The 13,319-nt window shown below is 35.7% G+C and overlaps 1 protein-coding gene across 8 annotated transcripts in view; it reads left to right on the forward strand.

Annotated features, from left to right (window-relative positions):
- The window catches only part of METTL15 (methyltransferase 15, mitochondrial 12S rRNA N4-cytidine), a 280,288-nt gene that overhangs the window by 217,562 nt on the left and 49,407 nt on the right, over nucleotides 1-13,319 (forward strand). For 6 of the 8 annotated variants that reach the window (XM_055549184.1, XM_055549183.1, XM_055549185.1 and 3 more), the window contains one exon: nucleotides 589-861. The exons of 1 other annotated variant lie outside the window; for it this stretch is intronic. In XM_055549184.1, coding sequence (XP_055405159.1) covers nucleotides 589-648 — 60 coding nt within the window. In that variant the 3' untranslated portion in view covers nucleotides 649-861. Of the gene's footprint in view, nucleotides 1-588; nucleotides 862-13,319 lie in introns of those variants that run through there. One more of the 8 variants, XR_008703109.1, reaches the window with a different exon arrangement.

Here is a 13,319-nt window from a genome sequence, read left to right on the forward strand (position 1 = left end):
AACTCACTCCAGTATTCTTGCCTGGGAAATGCCATGGACAGAGGACCCTGGCGGGCTACAGTCCAGGAGATTGCAAAGAGCTGGACATGACTAAGAAGCTGAGTACACACGCACATTCAAATCTGAAGAATTCAGCAGTGAAATCAGAATAAGAAAATATTCTAGGCAGCAATGTGCTCATGTTAGAAATGAATGTACCTAGCTTAATCCTCTGAATCCTTCCTAAAGAATTTTGTAAGTTCCTCTTTGTATGTAAGTCATATTTGTGAATGAGAATGATTCCCAAAGGTAGGTACCCATCTGAGTATGTGATTAGAATACAAAAGATTGCATGTAATACTCAAGAATGATTCACCTATGTCATCAATCATGTTTGGATGTTATATAACACAGGAATTTTTTCATTAATGTTAACTGGAAACTGCCTGCACTGACTGGGTTGGATGACATCCTTCCAAAATTCATGTCCTTTCCAAAACCTCATAGTGTGACCTTATTTGGAAATTCGGCTATTACAGATGTTAGCAGTTAAGACGTAATACTGAAGCAGAGAAGGCCCTTAACCCCATATGTCTGTGTCCTTATCAGAAGAGAAGAAATACAGAGACACAGGGGAGAATGCCACATGAAGACAAAGGCAGAGACTGAAGTGATGTATCTACAAGCCAGGGGACACCAAGAATTGCTGACAACCGTAAGAAGCTAGGAGAGAAGCATGGAGTAGATTGTCCCTCAGGAACTTTAGTAGGTATTAATAACTGCTGAAACCTTGGTTTCGGACTTCCAACCTCCAGAACAGTTAGAGAATAAATTTCTGCTATTTTCTGCTGGCCAATCTGTGGTGGTTTATTATGGCAGCCTTAAGAAACTGGTGCTCTGACCAAAAAAAAAAAAAAAAAATCTTGAATAACATGCATTAAAAAAATCCTGCATCAATAAATAGAAAATCGGCTTCAAAATATTGTAGTATAAAAACACATTATCTATTTTTTATAATTAGGCTGTTTGCGACAATCATTCTTACCTTCCTCTTAGTTGTAGGATGAATAATCAAATACATGAATGAGTTTCAAATGATTAACAATGGAGAATGATTTTGGGGAATTTAAATAGTACATATAGAAAATAAAAACAGATTATTAAAATGAATGTACATTGCTTTTCCAATAAAATATAAATTATATAAAACAAGCAGTTGTTTTGCATATCTGAATCTTTCTATTGACTGCCTCTGCCAGTCATATTATATAACATAGATCCCATTATGTAGGACATCAGTTCTTAACAGTTTTAATAATTTCTCATTAAGAAATGAAATTTAGTAACTACATACGATTTTTAGTTGATACTCCTATTTCATATGTTCATTTTGTTTTGACAATTGTATGTTGGTTATTATGTAATCTTTGAAATTTCTAGGGTAATTTGGGGGAAGACACTAATAGTATCATTTTTTTCTATTTCATGTAATATGTGATATATGGTTTGTGCTTAAATTCATTTATATTGAGCTATTTATTATATTACAACCAATAGTTTGTAAGAAAATACAGTATGCCTCACTAGGTTTTTGAGGTTAACTAAAACCTCTTAAAATTCGCTTGTAAATATTTGAAAATCATATTTTATTTAGTCTTTGCAGAGTGTTACATATTTTCAGAGGTTTATAAAATTCTTTCCAATTTTTGTTTTTAAATAAGCAGAAATAATAATTTATACTGTAGAATTTTTAATAAAATCTAAACTTCATTTGAAATCTTATTCAAAAAGTATGAGTCAATTCTTAATGGAAAATTCAAAAGGTACAAAAGATACAAAATTTATATCAGCACTTTCATTTGGTTATAAAGGAATATATATATATTTATTCAATAAATATATAGTAAAGCCTGACCTTTTAGGAAGAAATCAAAAACACCTCTCTCACTTCTCTCTTTTTATACTCCTTCCCTTTCGCTTTCTCTGTTGAGATGTGAATTTCTTATGCCAGCAGCTGCTGCTGCTAAGTCGCTTCAGTTGTGTCCGACTCTGTGTGACCCCATAGACAGCAGCCCACCAGGCTTCCCCGTCACTGGAGTGGGTTGCCATTTCCTTCTCCAATGCATTAAAGTGAAAAGTGAAAGTGAAGCTGCTCAGTTGTGTCTGACTCTTCGAGACCCCATGGACTGTAGCCTACCAGGCTTCTCTGTCCACGGGATTCTCCAGGCAAGAGTACTGGAGTGGGTCGCCAGCAGAGATGACATTAATTTATATTTCACATTTACTCTGGAAAAAGAAGTATTATGCAATATTCATATGTACTCTCACAAACTAAACTCTACATGTTAGATTATTAGTAATGGGTAAGACAACTAAAAATCGCTTCTAGTTAAACTTCTCTAATTTTTATTTTAATGTACCTGTTTTTCTATTGTGTTTTTGTGATTGCTGCAGTATTCTAATAGATTTTTTGTGTGTGTTAGCAACAGTCTATAATAGAAAGAGTTAAGCATTAAAATGTAAAGGAAATTTTGTGAAGTGCTTGATAAATATGAATTTAATGACAGAAATCCTGATCAGAGATATATTTTTCTCAGAACCACAATGCCATATGTTCAATGTTGAATGAAGTATGGTTTGTAAAAATCAGCATCATATTCTAAAGAAACTAGATTGTATAACAAGCATAACTATTTTTATATTATTTTCTCAAATTTCATCTGTTTATAGCTACTATTCCCAACTAATGTTTGGTAACACACAGCATGATCTGCAGGAATACTAAGAGATAGTTTAAATATGAATTTTTTAAAGTCTTGTTACAGCCTAAATTTTCAGAAACATTAAATGTTCAATAGAATTAGTTAATACAAGATGCAGTGGCCTTAAAATTCTTCACAAAGATTTTGACCACCGTACTCTCTTTCTCAGATAATTTACAAAGTAAAGAAAAAAAATGTAACTCTGATATGCAGACCACAAGTTTGCCTTTTTGGTAATGTCATAACTCCTTAGGCAATTCTTTACCTTAAACACAAGGCATTTAAGTACAAATTTTCTACCATTAGCATATGCCCTATTAAATATATCTCTGCCCAGATCCTGGAATACAAAGCGGAAATCAAACAAGAGGACATGCTCCATTTCTGATTCTTGAGTAATAGGTTCTGTTCATTAAGCTCCATCTTTATGCCTGGCCAGTAATACTTGTCTGCCTTACACAAGGTAAGGATTTGTATTGTTAAACAGTCAAATGGTATGGTTCTTCATTCTTTCACAAGGAAAAGCATTATTATCCAACTCTTAGAAATGCTAAATTGAGGAGAAGTCTGTATAGCCTTGTAAATAGAACCATTGGCTTTGGAGTCAGAAAAAAATGAGTTTAAATTCCAGGTCTGCATATATTAGCTGGGTATGCAAACTGGGCATGCTCTTTAATATTCTGAATCCTCATTCAGTTCACTTTAAAGAGAGGATGGTATTGGTACTTTCTCATCAGGTTGCTATGAATCAAATAGAAAATAATAGATATTTATGAGTTAAAAGTCATAATTACCAAAATATAACACATTTCTGGGCACCATGGCTAAGGAAATATATACTTTATTCCTAGTGGTTTTAAGTGAAACCTCTGCATCACAAGCAGCAGTTGATCGGGTTTATAGTCAGTTTTATTACGGGGGAATTTTATTCCTATTTATTATTTATTTAATACTCCCCAGTATTTGCTGTAGTTTGACAAGGCATAATAAAACACACAGTCTTTGCCTTGTGGAGTTTCCATTTGTAAGAAAACAAACTGGGAAGAAAAGAACCAGTTATTCGACATTCATTTAGGTTGGAAAATGTTACTTGTCCTCCTACACTTCCATATCAGTAAGTGCCTGAAACTAAGTGGTCCTTGTAGTAGTAAGATTCTCCAAAATACATTTTGAGGGGGGAAAGGAAATGAGTATTTTATGAGATAAGAGATGGAAGATTTCTATAGGAGTGTTTTAAAAGTTTCCTATTTCTGCACTCTAAAGTCAATGCAGAGAAACTACAGGACCAATAAAGTGTGTAAGTTGCAGGTTTTGAAAGGGAAAATAGCATGAAAGGTAAGTGGACAGTTCACACTTAGAATGAGCTGACGAGCTCTTTGACAGTGCCACAGAAATGTATGTTACTAAAACAAGATCCATGTAATTTCCACACCCTTACCTTCATTTCAGAGTTTATAATTCTCTCCCTTTATCTCCATTTTGTAGTCCCGTATCTCAATACAAAGCTTATCTTTGCTCCTTTTCTGTCTTCTCTAGGACTTATTTCAGTCAATTTTGCTTTCCCTCATCAGTCTTCAATCCATTCTGCACTAGTATCTTTCCTTCAGTCTACAAAACTGTTCAAAAGTGAACCATGCTGAAAGCAAATCATAATGACTAAAATCTCTCCTTGACTATTTTCCTTACGCAAATACCACCATCATCTGTTTTCTTTCATATCTTGACCTCTTATTTGTAAATATTTATTTATCTGGCTGTGCTGGATCTTAGTTGTGATGTGCAGGGTTCTTTAGTTGTGGCATGCAAGGTCTTAGTCACAGCATACAGGATCCAGTTCCCTGACCAGGAATCCAGCCTGGGCCACCTGCCTGGGAAGCATGGAGTCCTAGCCACTAGACCACCAAGGAAGTCCTGATATCATGACTTCTTAAAGTCTCCACTACATCTTTTTCATCTGTATTTCATTTATCCACTTCTAGTATACTTTCTGTAGGAACTATTTTCTTAAAAATTAATGGTGACCTCTTAATTACCAGACCCAATATCCTCTTCACTTACTTAACCTCTTCAGCATTTGATACTGTTAATCCATCCTTCCATAAAAATATGTGCTCCATTGCAGTCTCCAGAATCACTCCTGTAGCTTTGTCTCTCTAACTCTAATTTTTTCACAAAATCCTCTTTCTGTGTTCCATGAGTCAGACCATGTCTTCTGTGCGTTGTTCACAAGGTATAGGTAGTCCTCGAGATGTGCATTTAGTGACGGCAGTACTGTGAAATTCCTCCACGATCATCCACAGAGTAAATGAGAGATGAGCAACTTGCCAAGATAACAGATAGTGGAATGAACAGAGATAGGGGTCTTCCTGGTTGTTAAAATTGACATCAAATTAAGTAAGGTATGTACTAATAACCAGGACTTCAGCTTTGGTAATGGCAAACAATAATTTGGATCAACCATCCCACTCAGAACAACTAGAAAAAAAATCTAGAAAACATTTTTCTTTTTTTTAATAAGTAACTTTGAAAGCACCAGAGACTTAATACTGCAGTGAAAAATATCCAGAAGAAGGAAACTCAAAGTGGTTAGCCCAGCATTTGTAGCTGCCACTTGCCAGTTCCACAAGCTGAGAAACTAAATATTCAATACAAAAACACTGAATCACTGTGTTGTACACATGAAACTAGTAATTTTGTAAATCAACTATACTTCAAATAATAAAAATGAAAGAAAATGTACAACCGAAAGACTGTGCAACTCATGGAACTTTAAAATGATAGTAAACATCTTACATTTCTGCACAGCATTTTTATGGTGAGAAAAAAATATGTCCTCTTCCTAGATTTACATATATTGTTTATGATTTTGCTTTTCTCTTTTTAATGGCACCATACCTACTTCTGAATCTATAAATTACAGTTTTCTCATAGAAACCTCTTTGATGATGAAGAAAACCATGTTTAAAAGCCAGCCAGATGGTTCTCCCATTTCCTATTATGTACATTCGTGATATTCATGGGGTAGGGAGGGGTTAGGGTGAAGGGGAAAAAACAACTATCATGAGTGTTGAACCAATCTAGTTATTCTAGAATCTATCATTGTTCCTTTGAAGAAATTCAACATTTGTCTTACAACCAGAGAATAAACATCAGCTGCTAGAGAAAGCTATTGAATTTCAAAATCCCTTTGAAATGTCACGTTAACCTGTTTAACTTTCAGTCAGTTCTTTAAAGCACCAAACATTTCCTGATGACTCCCAGATCTAAGGCTGCTTATATTTCTCTAACTTAAAAGTTTGTTTCCTTCACTTGCAAACGAACTGTGGTGAATGAATCAGCATGTTTTGGCCTGGGAGAAGTGTATCACAGCTGTAATCGGTGTGTACTTGTTCACAGGTTAGTTCAATTTGTGAACAGGGTCAAATGGAAAATCTGATCATTTGACTAAAACTACAAAGCTCTAGCCTTCTTTATTTTTTAATGGCGGTCCATTAAATTTTAATCTTTTAAGTTGTATTTGTTTCATTGATTATCTTTTATTCTGAGATGTGTAGAAATCAGACAACCATTAATTTAATATCTGACTCAACAATATCTGCGTCCTCAGTCGTGTCTGACTTTGTAACACCATGGACCGTGGCCCATCAGGCTCCTCTGTCCATGGGATTTTCCAGGGAGGAATACTGAAGAAACATCTCAATTGAAGCCACATTTCCCAAATCTGACCCTGTGTTAGTTAAAGGATGTGTTGACAATTTCTACCTATTAAACTCATCTGGCTCCTTTGTTCCTGATGCTCCCTACTTTGTTTTAGAAGATCCCAATCTTGCCATCAACCAACCAACCCAGGCAGCGTACCAGCAAGGCTAATCTGGGTAGGAGTTTCGTGCTAGACACAAAGAATAGAAGGGATGGAATGATTTCTGATGGTCTGCATAGATCAAATATTCCAGACTCATGCTATCCAATAGAAATATACTACAAGTCACCAATTTGAGCCACATTATAATTTTAAGTTTAGAGAAGTCATATTGAGAAAAGTATAAGGAAATCAATGAAATTAGTAATATAGTCTAGTTTAATATATCCAATATACTTTAACATGTAAACAATATAAAAATTAGATAGTTTACATTCCTCTTTTTTTTTGTACTAAGTCCTTGAAATCTGGTATATGTTTTATACTTAAAGCACATCTCAATCTGCATTTCGAGAATTATAGGTTCTTGAAAGCTCTAAATGTGTAGTGGTTACCAGATTGGACAACATAGTTTTAAACTCAGAATAAATGCAAGACTTTTCTGTATATCTGGCTTTGTCATAGAGGTGACCAGCTTTTCACCTTTTAAAAAAGCTTCTCTTCCATAATAACTATCTAGTAATAAATGAATAGACAGTTTCTTCTCTTGTACTGTGTCATACCTGGAGGAGGATACAAGCCACACCCCCTGAAGTCATGCAGCGCACTGGCCCTGACCGTGAAGAAGCTACATCATTTCATTCTTCTCTAAAGGGCGAGTGGATTTGATACAGTTACAAAACAGCCTTAAAAATAAATAAAACAGATTTTTGTACCACATCCAAAATCAAACAAAATGATTCTAACATCCTCTCTAAAAAATTGCTTCAGCCTAACTAAACCAGGCTTGCCATTCAGATCAACATTAAAAGTTGAGTGTAAATTCTGAGTAAATTGGGCATTCCTGACCAGAAACAAGTAACTACAGCATATATGAAGCCAGGAATGGTGCTTCCAATGAAAGATATTTAAAGTTAATGGTTACTCTTTTAAAGGAAGGTGGAGCTTTTTCCCTCCCCGTACCCTTCACCACACCAAAAAAACATATTGCTATCTTACTCAAATGTTATAGAGTATTGACCTGAATAGTCTTGAAGACTAAATGCCAAGAAAAAGAAATGTAAAAAGTCAAAATGATTGTCTGAGGAGGCCTTATAAATAAAGGAAAGAAAAGAAGAGAAGCTAAAGGCAAAGGAGGAAAGGAAAGATATACCCAGTTGAATGCACAATTCTAAAAATATAACGAGAGATAAGAAAGCCTTCCTCAGTGATCAATGCAAAGAAATAGAGGAAAACAATAGAATGGGAAAGACTAGAAATCTCTTCAAGAAAATGAGAGATACCAAGGGAACATTTCATGCAAAGATGGGCTCAATAAAGGACAGAAGTGGTATGGACCGGACAGAAGTGATATGGACCTAACAGAAGCAGAAGATATTAAGAACAGGTGGCAAGAATACACAGAAGAATTATACAAAAAAAAAAAAAAAGCCAAAATTATAGTTCATATGCAACAGCTATTTTACAGAGACATCTTTAGCATGATTTCTGTTAAACAACTACTTATATGCATTTCATTTTTAGAATAACAATTTTCTTGCCATTGAATGAAAAAAATTCCCCCAGATTCTTCCAGGCACCAATTTGCTTTTACCCAATGAAGTGCTCTGTGGTGTCTTTAAATGACATCATTTGGAACAGATATATCATCCTTTGAGGAAAGGGCACGTTGTTAAGTTTGTTAAAAGCTATAATGGGCATCTTGAGTCTTTTCCTCAGAGGTAAAAAAAAATCTCAATGCTAGCAGTTAATAAATGTTAATAAGAATATTTTAAAATAGTGGCCACAATATTGCAGTGTTAATTGCATTACTCACTGAAAGAAATGCAATGAGTCATATTTTATAGTTGTTACTTATGCAATTTGGAGAACTTTTTAGGCCCTTGATAAAGAATGAGGGAACTCCAAACTTGATAAAATGAGTCTAGAAAAATAATTTCCTTTCTTTAATAAGGTTTAGGAAATTTGTAATTAAGACAAAAGCAACCTGAAACTGTGTTATGAATTTATAGTCTTTTCAAACTCAACAGGATCAGTTGATTTGAATTGTTCCCAACCTTTACAAAATCAAAGATCCATTTTGCTACTCTTTATTTCCAGCTTTTCTAACAATATGAACCTATTGTTTAAGGGGAAAAGATATGTTTTTACCAAATAGAAATAGAATTTATTTTCCTATCTTATTAGTGAAAGGCATATACAATTACAAATCAGCTTCTGTTCAGTGTAAAACAAAGGGTGTTACAATGATCAGTTCAGTTCAGTTGCTCAGTCATATCTGACTCTGCGACCCCATGGACTGTAGCATGCCAGACTTCCCTATCCATCACCAACTCCTGGAGCTTTCTCAAACTCATGTCCATCAAGTCAGTGATGCCGTCCACCATCTCATCCTCTGCCGTCCCCTTCTCCTCCTGCCTTCAATCTTTCCTAGCATCGGGGTCTTTTCAAATGAGTCAGTTCTTCACATCAGGTGGCCAAAGTATTGGAGTTTCAGCTTCAGCAACAGTCCTTCCAATGAACATTCAGGACTGATTTCCTTTAGGATGGACTGGTGTGATCACCTTGCAGTCCAAGGGACTCTCAAGAGTGTTCTCCAACACCACAGTTCAAAAGCATCAATCCTTCGGCACTCAGCTTTCTTCACAGTCCAACTCACACATCCATACATGACTACTGGAAAAACCATAGCTTTGACTAGATGGACCTTTGTGGGCAAAGTAATGTCTCTACTTTTTAATATGCTGTCTAGGTTGGTCATAGCTTTTCTTCTAAGGAGCAAGCATCTTTTAATTCCATGGCTGCAGTCACCATCTGCAGTGATTTTGGAGCACCAGAAAATAAAGTCTGTCGCTGTTTCCATTGTTTCCCCATCTATTTGCCATGAAGTGATGGGACCGAAAGCCATTATCTTAGTTTTTTGAATGTTGAGTTTTAAGCCAGCTTTTTCACTTTTCTCTTTCACTTTCATCAAAAGACTCTTTAGTTTCTCTTCACTTTCTGCCAGAAAGGTGGTGTCATCTGCACATCTGAGGTTATTGATATGGATCAAAATAATTCTGGAGAAAAGGAAGACAGATGGATCAGACAAAACACAGAAGACTTAACTACACTAAGAAGCTAAAGCAAGTTAGTGGGTTCTCGAAAATTACGTGTCCATGTTTATTTACTGCAGAGTGATAAAAGTGCTCACAGCTCAACTCAGAAATGCCTGACTCCTTCCTAACTAAGAAAATTGATACTTCAAAAAGAACAAGGTGAATGCTTAAATGTAAGCTCCTTCACACCTCTCCTTGTAACAACCTTCACCTCTTCTGCTAATTAAGTCCTTTTCATCATCCAAAACTCAAATGTTCTGGTCATGAGAACGCTGCCACCTACTACAGGGAGCCTAAGTGACTAAGGGTCTAAGCGACTGCTCTCAGAAGTACATTCCTGCATGTGCTTTAGGCCACGCTTGCCAGGGACTGCTTCCCATCAATAACTGAGTGAAGTAGGAATCCAATTACCCATTCCGGGAAGACGCAGGAGTACTTGACAGCCAGCCTTGGCTGAAGGACTCACAAACGCCTCTGCTGAACCTTCCATCCAAACTTCCTTACCTCTCTACACACAGAATCAGACTTACATCACCGCCCAATGACTCCCCCAAACTTCGTCAGCTTCCTCCTTCTTTCCATTCATGCAGGCATTCCCTTAATAAACCATTTGCATATTTAATCCTGTCTTGGGATCTGCTTCTCAGAGGTGCTGCACTAATACATCAACTCTAATGTCTCTGTCAATTTCTCAAACTGCATGTGCTCATGACACTGCACAAAAGGAGAGGAGGGTGTGGCCCTATTATCATCTAGCTCCTCCTCCCCTCCCCACTTGCCTCTACCATCCCTCTGTGATCTAGGTACACCCAACTCGCTACCTCCTCACAACACTGTGTCTTTGAAAATGTCTCCTATAGCCTAAAAGGACTTCCTCTGTAGTTGTGTAAAATCATTAATCTTTCTGGATTTAATTGGAGGCTTTCTACCAGAAGGAAGAACTTTCTCCCCATCTATTTTGTCATTTATTTATATCACTGGAGTATTAGTTTATTCCATGCATTGCAATTTATTATGGTATCATTTATTTTAATGCTCCAGTAGTCCTTGATTTGGCCAGGGAAAGCCAAGTTCACTTAGGCCCTCATCCTTCTTGGAGCATTTCCTTACTTTCTGTTACCAAAGATGTTCTAGGCTCATTGTGTTCTTTCCCAGTTCTAGCCCTGGATTTGGTCATTTCTTCAAGGAATTCTGATCACTTTACTATTTGAAACCCACATGTGATCACTTTGTGCTCATTACCACTGGATGCCACTGCTTTCTGACCTTTTTAACAGATAGCTAGGAATTACATATATCTTTATAATTATATCTATTTCTTTACCTACCTATAATAACTGTTGCTTACCTTGGTACATTCAGTTCTAATCCAGTGCCAGCTGGGTTTATTCTAGTTTTATCTTTTTCCATATTTATAACTCCCTTTCCCATAGTGAGAAACCTGACTTTCATTGTTCTTGATATATTTATTTATTTGCTTAATCTCTCTGCATGTAGCTGATTTCCTGATACTGCTAGGCCCCACCCTCTTTGCAAATAGACCTGCCCTTTTTGAGGTTAGTGTCCTCTGCATAGCGCGCAGCTTACTTTGTTAGGCCTGACTCATGGCTATTTGATAGTAGAAGGAAGGATGCTAATAACATTTTTTAAAGAAAAGAAAGGGATAAAGGTGAAAGGGAGATGAAGAGACATAGCTGTTTTTAGCATTCTTTTTACTCTTTTTAACACTATATCTCTGTTTTGGAGAAGGGTGCATTATTATTATTATTTGATAATCTCTGTTGTAAAGAAGAGAGAGCAAGACTTCCCTGGTGGTTCAGTGGTTAAGACTCTGGGCTTCCAATGCAGGGGACACTGGTCATGGAACTAAGATCCCACATGCCACATGGCAAAAAATAAAAATTAAAAATAAAGCTATATTTAAAACAATGAAGAAATGTTAAAAAAAAAAAAAAAAAAAGGAGAACAGGCTTCAGGCTTAGAGCCTTCTGTAAGGAATCTTATCTAGAATTTAATAACACTGTTTTAATTGTGATTGTATTTAAAGTTACCTGATCTATTTCTTTTCTTCAAATATATTTTTTAAGAGGGGAAAAGTTGCATATTTTAATCAGCACAGTTCTTAAGGATACAATTCAATGACTTTAAACAAATCTCTATATATATCACAAATTTATATATATGTATGTGTGTGTGTATATATACACACACACACCACTGAGATGTAGAACATTTTCATCTCCCTAAAAAATGCAAGTCAATCTCCACTCCTGTAGGTATCTGCTCTTCTGATTTATATCAGAATTGGTTTTGCTTCCTTTCTGAATATTTTTAAGGAAAAAGAAATGTATTAATCAATTAATTAAATAAGATAAATGGTAAAGATGATGCAAGGAATAGAAGGCAGTGCATAAATGATGGGAATTTGGGCACAGTGGTTTGTTTCATGGACATTTAACCTCAGAAATATTGCTGTTGCTAAGATGGAGACGGCTGCCAGTGCTATTTAAGCTGTTAGATACAAGTTATGGCCTCTCCTCTCTGCTCTTTCCATATGTACTTATCCTTTAAACATCTGTTGTATACCTGTTATGTGCTATGTTGTCCAAGGGCTGTAGGTAAATAAAAAATGCCTGCACCCAAAATAGAGATGATCACCATGACCTGATGACCATTTGATCATGTGAAATTATTTACAAATCTGGCCACAAATTCTCATAACCATTTTATTGATGATGGTCAAAATTCACTAATTTGCATGAGGACAGTTTCAGAAGCACTTGAAAGACATGTTTTCTCAAAAAAAGAGGAAAAGCAGAGGGTAAAATTCCTATTTCATAATTTGCATGTTTTTAAAAATATACAAATTGTTTTATTATAAAATTACACCTGACATTAACAAAATACATGAAAGGGCCAACCATACTCTACAACTTAAGCATATTAAACACCGTGTTAATCCAAACATGCTGACATGGTTACTCCTCACATAGTAAAATACAGCTAGAAAGAAAATTAAGTTGGATTGAAATTTTTTGGATAACACTTTAAATGGTACACACTCCTTCTTTTGCTCTACTTGTTTTTATCCTGATATATTTTTATTGTCCAGCAACTGATCCATTTTCTACTGCAGCTAGCACCTTGTGAAAAGGCACAAAAGTAGCAAAAAGTGATGCTGTCCACCAGCCACCTGATGTTCACAGACTGTCGGCCATGTCCCCACACAGCAATTGCTCTACTTAGGAAAATAAATTACACCTAAAATTTTTAATTTTACTTTTGAGAAATAGGAATTATAAACTCCCACATAAACATTTTCCACCTTAACTATTAAAATACATTCACACTAGGTCACTTGTTACTAAGCAACTTTTACCAACAAATATCACTAACTCCCCATATCCTACCAAATTTGACAGGCTTCACCATTCTGCAAAGTGGAATAAATTCTAATTTCTCTTTACAGAGAATAGGTAAATAGTAGTAGGTTCTACTTTACTTGTAAAACCTAATGAAATTTGAGACAGGCTACTTAAAGCTATAAGTTCAGGGACAATCATTCATCGACACAAATAAATAAGCAATGTGAACATCTGGAATTTTTTTTCTAACTTTTTG

Source organism: Bubalus kerabau, chromosome 15 (assembly GCF_029407905.1).
Source record: "Bubalus kerabau isolate K-KA32 ecotype Philippines breed swamp buffalo chromosome 15, PCC_UOA_SB_1v2, whole genome shotgun sequence".
Classification (NCBI taxonomy): domain Eukaryota; kingdom Metazoa; phylum Chordata; class Mammalia; order Artiodactyla; family Bovidae; genus Bubalus; species Bubalus kerabau.